Below are 14,104 nucleotides of genomic sequence, written 5' to 3' on the forward strand. Positions count from 1 at the left end.
ATTTTTATCTAATAATTTGATTAGAATATATTCAAGTACAAAATAAATGTTTGTCTGGAGAAATTCTCATTGGTATCTATATGACTATCCCTACGCATTATAGACGCTACACCCGCATGCGTGCTCTATATCTTACAAACGCATAACATAGCGAATTGTACGCTCAGAAGATCACGTTTAGTTCTGTTAGTTTAAAAATTAGAGTGAATTTACCTCTTATAAAATTTAGAAGTAATATTATTATCTAGTGTACCTCGCAGGTTTTTTTTTTTTTTGATTTTAATTTAAGGGGATTCCATACCGTGATTTTCTATTTTTGTCTAACACACGCGCGACATAGGATCTTAGACAGATTCTTTGCCACATATATCAATTGATCTAATGAAGTGATGAGAATTCTGAAAACAGATTTGAATTCGTCGTCAAGTCTACTTGAAATCGAATTTCCCACAATTTTGATTATTTGATTTTAGCTTCTCCAAAAATTGAAATACAAAAATGTTTAAATACTTTTTTTTAATATGAAATTTTCTGGAATTTGGGGGATAATATCAAAAATTTGGGAAAGTCGATTTCAAGTAGACCTGACGACAAATTCAAATCTGTTTTCAGAATTCTTATCGCTTCAATAGATCAATTGGAATGTTTGGCAAAAAAACACGTCTAAAATACTATGTCGCGCGTGTGTTAGACAAAAACAGAAAATCACGGTATCGAATCCCCTTAAAGCAAGTTATGAGTGTTTTAAAATGCACAAACGATTTACAATTTCAAATTACTCATAACTTGATTTAAAATTAAAGTATAAAAAAGGTGGATAAGTGGATGTCGCTCTGCTGTACGGTAGGTTACAAGTGGGTCACTGTAATGGATGGTGTTAAATTTGAATTCAATGATATAATATCATTGTATAAGAAAAACGATTCTGAGCGAAAACGGTCAGTCAGCCTATGATTTTACCAATTATATTTGATGATATTATTGTGAATAAAGTAATTTATATATAACCTATTTACGTGGAGCCTTGTTTTAAATTTTCAATCCTTAGCCATAAAAGTTAAAAATTTATAAATTTTTAACTACAAAATAATTAATAAATTATAAATTTGATAAATGTTGTCAAAATTTGAACTTTAAATGTTTATAAAAAAAAATTGTGCCTATGTATTTTTAATATTTTTCAACTGCTATTAGAACGATATATCAGGAGCCTTATATTAAATTTTCACGCTTTTTTACCCAACAAAAAAAAATTTATTGATATTTATAGAAAAAAAACTAAAAAAATTGAAAACTGACAATGTCCGTAAACAGCTCAAAAAGAGTCAAAATGTTATGGTGTGTAGAAAATGCTAATATGAACATTCAGTGAAATTTTCAAGTATCTACAGTCATTTCTTTTTAATTGCAATAAAATAAGAAAATAATTTTGATTCATGAGAAATCAAGTGAATATCAAATGTTGTAAAAATATAAATTTCAGACGCTCATAAAAATTTTATTTAAGTTTCTTGTAGACATTTTTTTTTTGATAAAGGTAGACAAACTTATGAGTAATCTTATATTAAATTTTCAAATCTTAGATTTAAAAAGAAAAATTTTTATGAATTCTCAACTCAAAATAATTTGCTAATTTTCGTGATATTTCCGTATTTTGTCAAAATTTGAACTTTAAATGCTTATAAATAAAAACTGTGACTAAGGATTTTTAATTTTTTTTCATCTGCCTTTGAAACAATAACGTAGGAGCCTTCTATTAAATTTTAAAGCTTTTTTAGCAAACAGATAAAATTTTATTGATATTTATAGGAAAAAAAACTAAAAAAAATGGAAATTGACAATGTCCGTAAACATCTCAAAATAAGTCAAAATATTTGGAAAATGTTATGATGTATAGGAAATGCAATTATAAACATTCAGTCAAAATTTCATGTCTCTACGGTCATTTGTTTTAGAGTAACACCAAAAACCAAAATCGATTTTCTCGAAAACAGATTTTGCGTAGATTTCCCGTTTTTCCTTAATTTTTCTTTTGTTTTTCACGTCGCTTTTAAAAACTACTGGGAAATTTTTACTTTTGACCCCCCAAAGTACCAACTAGATTCACTTTCCTATCAGAAAAGTTACTGTTGAAGAAAATCCAAGCACTTTTACTGTCCTAAAAAGTAGAAACAGACACAAAAAAAAAAAAAAAATAAAAAAAAAACACATATCATTGTAAAATCAATACATTCATCGCTTCGCTCGGAATCTAAAAAGAGAGTACAATTTGTTATGTTATGCGTTTGTGAGACAGAACGTATGCGGGTGTATCTAGCGCCCTATTTATAAATTATTATTAAATAATGTGTCAGGACTCAGTGTGTATGAAAAAAGTTGACTGTAACTACAATCACATCTGTTCACACCAATTTTTTATGTCTAATATTGTTGATTATAGTATATTTACAATATTTACATTAATAATACGTAATGCAAATTAAAAATCACTGTAATAAAATTATTTATAATACTTATACTACCAAAGTATCAATAATATTATTTAAGATCCCAGAAATTAATGTTATTAGATAGGTAATTTTATTAATAATAATTAATAAGTAATTATTTAATTAGTCTATGATTGTAATACCTTATGGTATAAAACTATAAATATTTGGTAACTTTTATCAATAAATAATAATGAAAAATATGCAGAGTTTAAAATAATAGGCATACTATTAAATGTTTGCAGTTTCACAGATGACAAATTATTCATAAAAATAAAAATAAATTGATGTTATAATATTATAATGTAGATATTGTTTATTATTTTTCAGTATTAGTTTTTAATTAAAACTGTAAATATATTTACAATGGGCCAAATAATTGAAATAATATCCCAAATCGTAATTGTATGCATTTATTATCATGATGTGTCACCTGTATCATAATTATTTTGGATTACTCATGCCGGGTTGCATGAATAATTACTTAACATTTAACGAATCAATAGTGAGCTAATGCGTGATCCCTTAAACATGATTTAGTGACCCGTGATTGGTCTATTCAATTTTATTGGACCATTAAATTAGTACATTTTCCGTGCAACCCGACATTAGAATTTTAATAATGATCCTCGAATAAAAAATAGTTTGGCAACTGTTCAACATGTGAGGATAAGCCCTCAAAAATCTATTTTTTTTATAAATATCTATGACGATGAACTTTTGTTGATCGACCCTTAAAATATATATTTTTAATTTCATCTATGATTCATTGATTCATACAGAGTTTGCGTATGATACACTAGGTATTAAGAATCAAAATGATTTTTCGCATATGAATTTTCCTAAGTTTGACACTAAATCCAGACATTTGGGATGCAAACCTGAGTCCACCTTGACTCTTGAGTGAAACTAATAGTTTTCATATGACTGGTAGGTAAATATGTATTATATTTACAAGAAATAAAAATACTATATTTTTTCAATCAATGTTATTTTCACCGACATAGAAATGTTTTTTTTAAATTCTAATCAGGTTGTTTTATTCATCGGCTATTTTTAAAAGTTACGCATTTTTTTAGTTTTTCTTAGTTTTTCTGTTCAACACATCAAAGGTAACGTTGTAAAAGATAGTTATATTTGTTCAATATGTAGTGCGTGACATTTAAAATTCTTGTTTTAATTATTTTTTGTGTTATTGCACGTTTTATTTTAGGGAACACTAACTTTTGTAACGTTTATTAAATAATAAAGGAGGGTAATATTTTAAAAATATATCTAATAAATAAATATTTTAAAGATTTGGATTCAAGCGCAGTAGATACACAAATTATAGGTAGGTAGGTATAGGCAATATCAAATAGCAACATTATAGGTTATTGGTAGGTATGTTCTAAATTTATCTATTAGGTAACTAATTATCAATAATTTTTATAATTATTGAAATTTTAAACAATTTAATCCCATATAAATATCAATGGGTATGTAAATATATAATTCTTTCTTAATCAAAATAACGATTACAGTTTTCCCTTGATACGTTATTCTCTATTGTATTGTACGGTGTACTGTGTGGTGTGTACAGTATTTACATTATTAGTAATTAGCATAAAAATATTTCTCTAGGATGAATAACCTTTGTTCATTGTTAATTAAATACCACAGTAAAACAACAATATTTGCACATGCACATTACATACATTTTCTGTTAAAAATATCCAAATATACAATTAAAACTTGGCAAAATAGTATTGTACTTAGTCAGTATTATCATCATGACAATTTCTTGGCGGCAAAATCCTTACTGTAATTCGTAATTTGTCATCTCAATAACTTAACAAAGAAGTCACCATTCCGTATTCAAAAACTGAACGTTTTAGATTAATGTTAAATGTTATTATATTAATTTATTATAAAACGTATCTTTCAAGAAAATCATATTTTCTTCTATGTTATATATCTTGTGGACTTACATATTTACTTGATACATTTTGAAATAAAATATCGATCAATGTATTTTAAATTTAAGTATATTTGTATCAAGATGATCGAAAAGAGTAGGAATTAACTTCAAGTTCAATTTAAGGTTTCTATAAAAAAAAATAGTTGTTTTTTTTCAAGTCGTTGGAACCTAGCTAGAGAGACAATGTGATTTTCCCTCATGATATTCTATATCCACTACGTGTCTACTGTCTAGTGTTTATACTACCTACTTACCTAGGTGGCTAAGTATACTATGCCTACTAAGGTGCCTACAAAATTATTAATATCTAATTTTATCTTAAGCGGAGTTAGTATCAAGTGAATCAGTTTGTAAAAATGTAATTTTTTTTGCTACGTATTTTTTGTCAAGATTTGAACTTAACTAAATGCTTATAAAAAAAAATTGTGACTTTGGATTTTTAATATTTTTCAAATGTGATTGTAACAATATAGTTAGAGTCTTGTATTAAATGTTCAAGCTTTTTTATTCAACAAATAAAGTTTTATTGACATTCATTGAAAAAAATACCATACAAATTGGAAACTGAATGTCCGTATACAGTTCAAAACAAATCAAAATATTTTGAACATTTTATTGAGTATAGAAAATGTGAATATAAATAACCAGTGAAAATGTCATAAAACCTATACGGTAATTTGTTTTAAAGTTACATCATAAGCCAAAAACGATTTTGTCGAAAAATCCCCGGTTTTCCTTAATTTCTTTATTGTTTTTCTAGGCTCTTTTGAAAATTACCGGGAATTTTAAAATTTGACTTCCCTATGCTCCAACTTGATATATTTCCCATTGAACAAGATACTGAAGTTCAAAATCGAAGCATTATATCGACTTCTTATTTTGTACACTGTACACAGACACAAAAAAATAATAAAACACACATCATTGTAAAATTATTAAAATTAATACATTCATCACTCTGCTCTAAATCTAATATGTTATATAATTAAAGTATTATGTATAATTGTATTATATATGAATTTAAATTAATATATTTTTAATTAATATAAAATGTTTATACATTATTGATACCTACCATTGATAATAATTGATTATAAGTAGGAAATAATTGAATAGTGTTTTGCCGTAAAACAAATGTTGAGAAACATTGTCCTAGAATCTAAACAAACCTCTTTTTTCGCTTATACTGTGGTCTTTTTCATATTCACTAATTAACAAAATTATATAAGCAGCAAGAATTATGTATTTAAAATGTAAACACAATATTGAATATATATATATATATGTATATATGATATATTTTAGTATTATAAATAGGAAATAGGTTGGTATATCATATTGTTTCCATACGCTTTTAGTACTAATTAATAAAATAAGTTTTATTACGAACAGGATACCTACTATAGTACTACGTAAAAATAGAAATTATTTTTGTATTTTTGTTGACAGTCGTGTCAAAACAGTCGACACAAAGATTCACTATCAGGCTATCTATATAGTTCATATTGTATAATATAGTAATAGAATAACATTTTACGCTAGTAATCGAGCGATGAAGGGCTTTCTACATTTTTTTTATTGTTACGGTTATTTTAATGTTTAGTCACGCCTCTTGCAAAAACATTTGTACATCTATAAAATACATTAAGTGATATTAATAACAAATGTAGATAAATTAATGCAGTTTAACTATTATGTACTGAACTTATATTTGTGCATATTGAAAATTAGTAATATGTAAATTATGTAATACAAGTAACTAAATAATAATTTATTAAAATATTTGTTTGAAAAGTTCCTTATAAGTATAAGTAACTATCTGAAAACTCATAACATTTAATTCATTCAGCTAAATTATAAACTAAATTAAAAATTAAAAATTAAATAAAATATAAAAATAATATAATAATCTACCAAACATATAGTAAAAACTTATAATAGAAAATGTATAAGAATGTAATATAATAGAATATTCTTTTTAAAAGAGGAAAGAATCTTGCACCCTTTATTAAGCTCATACATTTTTATTACTCTTCGTAGTTATAAAAACCTGCCACTAAATAAAAATAATGGTATAAAACGCGTAATAGTAATTTTCTTCTTCAATAGTAAAATAATAATTGTTTTTTTTTTTATATAGCTTATGTGTCGGAGCTCAATTCTATTTTGGCGAAAAAGGGAGCAGTAAGTACCCTTTTAAATATTATTAGAAGTAGAAACACTGTTTAAAATGGTAAATGAATTAATAATTAACAAACAGTTTTGTTTTCTAGCGAAAAGTCGATATGTAAAAAAAAGCCTAACACAATTTACATTGCTATAGTTATTTATTATAGAATAATTTGTAATTTTTACTAACCATTAATAATGTTAAGTTACTTTGTAAAATAAAATATATATATTTTATACATACCTATACAGATATAGTCTACTAAATATGTAACTTTATATAAATATATTTCTGTTGTATTGCCAATAACCTATTCTCCTGAAGGTTTGGATTCAAATATATAAACATACGGGTATTTTTACTAGACAGTTTGAAAGTATAATGTGTATTTCCGTTTTTAAATATTATTCAACAACCAACCTTTGTAAATAATTGTACGAGTGTTGTATAACATTTTTATTCAAATTCAAATTTATAATTAATTGATTATAAAGAATGATTTGTTAATTTTAAAAATAGATTGGTTTTAAATAATTGTACTATGTCCTTCTGTTTCATTGTTAAAAATGTTAAGTTTTTATAAATACAAAAGAAACCATGATGAATCGGCGACTCGTGTTTTTTCAAACTCATCGACTGCGTCTACGTTATTTGGCACAGTTACAACTTCTGGCACCATTGGATATGAGGGTTTGGGCCATTAAAATTTTAACATTTCGGTTCGATTCGTGCTGTGTCGGTTGGTGGCCTGTGCCAGAGGTGGAAATTAGCTAGAAAGACGGTTCTAACGTATTATTACCACACAAATGTATAAACAGTCTGTTCCGACGCGAGTAACCGTTCGCATCATTTTACATCTACGCGAGTTCGTGCCACGCGTACACAAGTGACTTGATATGATATTTCTCTGATTTTTTCTGTATCATGATATTAAAATGTCAACATACTGTCGTATTACTGGCAAGAGCCGTGGTTTACCAAAACCGAATTATTTCCCATTGCTACCACCAATCTCACCAGCAGATGCAAAGCGTTTTTGTCGCATAACTGGAAAGTCATATGGGCTGCCTGCGCATCATTACATACCAGTGTTAGTTGGACGAAAAAAAACAAAATCTGATCCTAAACATGTAGTGATAAATGGATATCGGTATGTATTTCCAATAATAGAAGGATGTTCAGAGTTATCTGATGTATTGAAAACGAAGTGCACAGATGATCGTAGATATGTGTACGCGGTGGATAAGCGTAGATGTAGTCTCGTATTTCCAACGAGCTTAGAAAATGCTGTTAGAGACGGAGACGTCAAAGATGTCATGATGTCAGAAACCAGTGACACAGTTCTTCTTAAACTGCGGAAAGGTAAAACCGTTGAGTTAGAAATCAAAGAAATGGAAGTAGCTGGAGTTACGTTGATGGAAGGCGAAGGGTTTCGGAACAGGCCCAAACAGAAAAAAACTATAAAGGACGATTGGAGAAGGAAAATATTTGAAGACAAGGAAAAGGAAAGTGACGCTGAACTAGAACAGGAAGAACTCAAATCAAAACGGATAACATTTTCAGCAGGTCAAGGAAAACAAATTGAATCTATTGAATCCACGCCAAAAATTATGAATACAAAATCATTAACTATTTCAAAAATAAAAAATATTGTCAAACCAATCACGAAAAATATAATACTTGGGGAAAATAATAATAATTTAAAACTTCAAACCGATGTATTACCCACTCCAATTTCAATTGAACCAAATGTCATAGATCTCGGTTCTGCATTTCCTGGTGTAATACATCAGACTTTTCTTAATGAAACTATTCTTACTAATTTACCTATCGTTCCGGTAATATCACCAATAAAACCTTTGATAAATAACTTCAATAAAGAACCTATGATTTTGCCTGATATCGACTCATGTACAATTGAAGAAATATTAATCGAAGATAATATTAATAAATTACTAACAATTAACGAAATTAATTTACTAATTGAAAATATTCAATTGGGTTCTCAAAAAATAATTCCTACCAGTCAAGGTACAACCAAAATATTTAAATTAGATATTAACAATTCTGAGAAGTATGTGCCTGGACAATATGTAAAAACTGAAGATGGTGAAAAATTTGTACCTGGTAAAATTATTGACACAGCTAATGGTAAACTATTTGTGCATGGTGTTATGGTCCAAACATCAGATGGACCGAAATTCCTTCCTGGACAAATTATCGAAGATTCTGGCAAATCTGTATTCGTTGTTGGTCAAAATATTGTAACAAGAGAAGGCGAATCATTTGTTCCAGGACAAACGATTACAATAGAAGGAGAGAAAAGATTTGTGCCTGGACAAACAGTTATTACTCCTGAAGGTATTGGTTTTGTGGCTGGACAAGTAGTCAACAATGGTGACGAATCACATTTTATCCCTGGGCAGACCGTAATGACTATTCATGGCCCACAATTTGTACCAGGACAGTTTTGGAATGATGGAAACGTCGAATTTACTCCTGGACAAAGTGTTTTAAAAAATAATGGCGATTGGGAATTTGTTCCCGGTGTTTGTGTTGGATCTTCTTTCATACCTGGATTAACAGTTATCGAAGAAGACAAAAAAGAATTCATTCCAGGAAGAATAGTAGAAACTGATAATGATACTACTTTTATACCAGGTATAACAACTTTAGATAACAATGGAAATACAAAATTTGTTCCTGGAATAAGTATTGAAACTGAAAATGGAATAAAATTTGTATCTGGAAATATTTTATCTGACAATAATGGAAATAAACAGTTTATTTTGGGACACATAACAAATTCAGAAAATGGTGAGATTAATTTTACAGAAGCTAAGTCATTACAGGAAGTTATTTGTTCTGATGAAGTACAATCTGGAATTTTAACAAACGATTCATTTTATCCAAAAGGTGAGAAATCTGATGAAGTTTTTGGACAGATGGTACAAACCGCGTATGGGGTAGAATTTTATCCGGGTGATCAAGTGGGGGGTTTACCTGCTGGAAAAATAGTTCCAGGAAAATTAATACGAAACAATGGTATTAGATTCGTTCCAGGTGTTGTAGTCGATGACAAATTTATACCAGGACAAATTGTGGTAACAGATAGAGGAGAGCAGTTTGTACCGGGACAAGTGATTGAAACTCAAACGGGTCCCAAATTTGTGCCAGGACAAGTTGTAGAAACAGAAACTGGTACGAAATTTGTACCTGGGCAGACTATTGAAACTAAAGATGGAATAAAATTTGTACCTGGTCAGATAGTAGAAACAAAAGCTGGTCCAACGTTTATACCTGGTCAAATAATATTTACAGAAGAAGAAGGATCTAGATTTGTACCGGGTCAAGTTGTCGATACAATAGAGGGACCAAGATTTGTACCAGGAAGAGTTATAGAAACTGGAGATTGTGTAACTTTTGTACCTGGTCAAGTAGTTGAAACAACAGAAGGTTTGAAATTCATTGCTCCAGATCTTCAAGATGCAGATGATGGTGGCTGTGAGTTCAGTGTCCAGGGATTTGAAGTGTCACTAGAGGAACTACAAGTTATTCAACCCAGTTTTCCTCAAACTTCGTATTATACACAAAATGGTAAAATGGCTCTTGATTCAAAAATGTTGGAACAATTATCATTTGCAGGAATGAGTATAGGAAGACAAGTTCCTGCAGAACTTCCAGAAGTTGATGTAAGCACACTTCCTTCAATGGAAGTGGCATATGACGTTGCAGAAAAACTGGAACTTAATAATGACATTACAATTAAATTGGCACATATAATTAATCGATTATGTAAGTTAGATTTAAAAAATACGTATTATGGATCACCATTAGTACAAAACTTAATAAACAAGTTGCCACAAATTAAATCTAACGAGAATGTAGCTGAAGTTATTGAAAATATACTCAAAACTACTAAATCAAGTCCTATAACAGCTTTAAATGAAATCTATGCAGTTATATTTGATGATGGTTTTGTAACGGATTTAAAAAACCCAAATAAAGTCAATATTTTGAAGGGAATAATGAATAGTTCAGAACTTGAGTCTAAATATATTGCTGAAGCATTCAGTGAAATTCTGAATGATTCAGAAGACTCTAAACTACGTTCAGCATTTGAACATATAGCAGAAGAAAATATAGAATTATTAAAAGAAGTGAAATTAAAAATTGACATGAAAAAAGTAAATAGTGAAAAAGAAGCAATTGAAGCATTACAGTGGGCAATTGTTAGTGTCATTAATAAAACTAGTGAAATAACTGTTAATCAAATGTTAAAAGACAATAAAAGTGAACAATTCAATCGTTTGTTATCTGATGCAGTTGGTCTTGCTAAAGCATTAGGACTGAAAGAAGTAGTTTCAGTACTTATGGATGTTCTAGATGATCGAAGATCAGCTGATATATTAGCATCAGATAAAATAACAATTGAGATACTAAGACGATTGACTGTAATGAGGAAACTTGCTGAAAGACGTCCAGAATTTAGTGAAACCTTAAGCGGGATGTCAGCCGACCCAATTGAAGCTAGATTGGATCCCAGATTACGTGAACTAGTTAGAGAGAGTGGAGTTTTATTACTTCCTCCCGAAACAAACGTTGAAACATCTTTTGATGTCCCTGCTGAATTATTCAGTCCAGGGAATAGCTTAGCAATGGAAGATTTTATGGTGAAATCAAGAAAAATGGGAATTTTACTAATAATTAAAAATGGTCTTCAAGCTGTAGTACCACGAGAAGCAGCCAGATCAGTTTTAACAGGGCAAGTTCCATACACTGTTTTGGACGAAAGAGGCATACACAGATTTGAACCAATGAATGTACTAGATGCTTTAAACATTCGAGCATATAGTTCAGGAAGATATTCAATGTATAATTGTGTTGTACAAAAAACGCTGACGGAAGATGAGGGAACTATTACTCGTGGTAGTTCAATTAGTTTGGATGATAGACAATTAACAATTGGAGAGGTTAAATATAATAAGACTTTAGATTAGCTATTTAAAAAACGTTTTGTTATAAGCCTAACTAAATAAATTTAATTATGATGTTTACAGGGCGGCGGAGACGAATATGAAGTTCTACAAGATTATGAAACAGAACCAGTTGATGGTGCTGACGAGGAAGATGATTTGATTTTGGAACCAGGTGATAGAGTTGTTGTATTAAAACAATCCAAAGATGACCCATCAATGTAAGTAATATGCATAGAGGCAAACTTAGCAGCTACTACTTAATTACTACCTTTTAAATTTATAATTTTTAATATTAATTGTTAAACCTTTTATGACATAATACATAATAAATTTTAGAGTACAGATAAAGATATTCTAAATTTGAGTATCTTTGATTTAATCAATATATTAGGATTTTAACATAGGTAACGATAAAAGTCCAAGCAGTAGTTATTACAATATATTATTGTATATATTCAAAATTTACTCATAAATGTACTGTCATTGGAGTTTGTTGATGAAAAAAATGAACTGTTGATTTTTTTGGCGAGTACGCATTGTCCGCAGACATTACAAATTGAGTTTATTATTTTGAAGTTGAGTGACTAGAGGCCGAATGGACAGCCTATAATTAGAGAATTTCTGGCAAAGGTTTTCAAACTGTCAAATCATGATTGGTCTACCGAATACTGTTCCTATGAAGGCCAATGTTGTTTTCCATGCAGGGACTTTAGCGTTCTTTACATATAATTTGTTATCAGGGGCGCCGAGGTAAAACGAAATTTACTGTTGGACAATGCAGCGGCCAAACATAAAATGTCAGTACGACCAAATAAAGTACATCCAACCAAACACAAACCCTTGGATACAGACGGGTAAAATATGTCCATATATTGAAACTGCTGGCTTACGGTGCTATTACATGCTTGACGCTGCTTTTTGTACCTATTTTTAAGACTCTGATGTTACGCTTTATTATATCATTGTAGTATTGAAATTAAAGTAATTGCTGTGTTTTAGATATATTTAAAGTATTTAGAAATTTAAAAAAATAACAACTGCTTTTCTGTAGTTTATTTGTTTTATTATACATTTTATACTTAGAATATGAATAACATAATATTTTAAATTTATAAGTTATAGTAGTTATACGTTATAATATATATTTTTACAACCCATATTGTATTAATAAATACATTTTTATTTCTTAGTATCAAAATTAGAAATTTATAAACCAAGTTCTTTATATTAAATATATACAATTCAAATAACTTCAATTTTATCTATGTGAAAATACTGATATGAAACATGTTAGTTTGGTGTCTTATTTCAATTTAGATACATAACTATCACCTGACTACAAGTTATCATAGATAATCTTATTTGTTATCATACTTTTCGTTTTAATTTGAACGCTTAGTATACGATACATTTATAGATTCATTTATTTGGAAGTTTTTGTTGTTTTGAAACTCAATTATCATAGGTAATTTTTAATTGATTGTAATATTTCTTAGATATATTGGATAATTAATTTAAGAAAATAAAAATTTAAAAAAAAATTATGTTTAAAATGTTAAATATTATTATAATATGTAACAATTATTGTAAGCTATGAAAAAATAACATGAGAAAATTTGAAAGTTTATTTTCAATATTCTGCATTTAATTATTATACTGTATACTTTAATTAAAATCTAAGAGTACCTATATTTGTTACCTACAAAAAAAAGAGTTTTTTAGACGTCATAATGTGAACTAAATTAAATGTAACTCCTGTCTGCTATTAGTTATCTCAGCAAAAAAATATAATTTACAAATCGTTAAAAATAAATTATCTAGTTAAAGGGAAATAGTTAATAACAATTAAATACTTCTCTATAACTGCTAACTTGTATCTAGGTAGATATTCTACACAATTTATCTAAGTATCAATTTTTGTAATTACCTATTAGTTAAATATGTTTTTAAGCCAGAAAATTGTACCTAAATACGTAATTTAAGAATAAAAAAAAAATGTTGTCGTTTATAAGTAAATCAACAATATTTGTTCAGTACAATTAAAATATAGTTTAAGGTCATATGCAGTAATTTTGTTGAAATGTCCATTTATTTTATACCACGAACACAATTTATTTGTGCATTTATAAAACATACTCTTGCTGAGCACGACTTGGCATCAAAAATCGTTATTATGTGGCCTAAGTAATTATTATTTGTAGTAATATATTATGTTGGTCAACTTTTGTAGGCAATGTAATATTGTAATATACAAAACCGTTGGATGGTAGAACGGTACTTGAACGTATAGGAATCAAACATCAAACGCTCTATCTGCGGTACTTGTTATTTACCAAGCCACAAATAGGTCACTTATTTATAAAAACTCATGACAAAATAAATGACTTATTGAAAATCTATTTTGTTATTAATTCTACACATTTAGATAGAAATTTAAAAATCTACGTTATTAAGTAACATTAATTGTTTTGCTTAATCCCATATCGTCTTTAAGTAATTCCAACAT

At 28.4% G+C, this 14,104-nt stretch overlaps 1 protein-coding gene across 6 annotated transcripts in view; it reads left to right on the forward strand.

Annotated features, from left to right (window-relative positions):
- The window catches only part of LOC132948719 (obscurin), a 65,103-nt gene that overhangs the window by 10,133 nt on the left and 40,866 nt on the right, over window positions 1-14,104 (forward strand). For 4 of the 6 annotated variants that reach the window (XM_061019340.1, XM_061019344.1, XM_061019342.1 and 1 more), the window contains exons 1-3: window positions 7,435-11,592; window positions 11,680-11,816; window positions 12,339-12,452. In XM_061019340.1, coding sequence (XP_060875323.1) covers window positions 7,555-11,592; window positions 11,680-11,816; window positions 12,339-12,452 — 4,289 coding nt within the window. In that variant the 5' untranslated portion in view covers window positions 7,435-7,554. Of the gene's footprint in view, window positions 1-6,589; window positions 6,634-7,434; window positions 11,593-11,679; window positions 11,817-12,338; window positions 12,453-14,104 lie in introns of those variants that run through there. The other 2 variants (XM_061019345.1, XM_061019343.1) reach the window with 2 other exon arrangements.

Source organism: Metopolophium dirhodum, chromosome 7 (assembly GCF_019925205.1).
Source record: "Metopolophium dirhodum isolate CAU chromosome 7, ASM1992520v1, whole genome shotgun sequence".
NCBI classification, from domain to species: Eukaryota; Metazoa; Arthropoda; class Insecta; order Hemiptera; family Aphididae; genus Metopolophium; species Metopolophium dirhodum.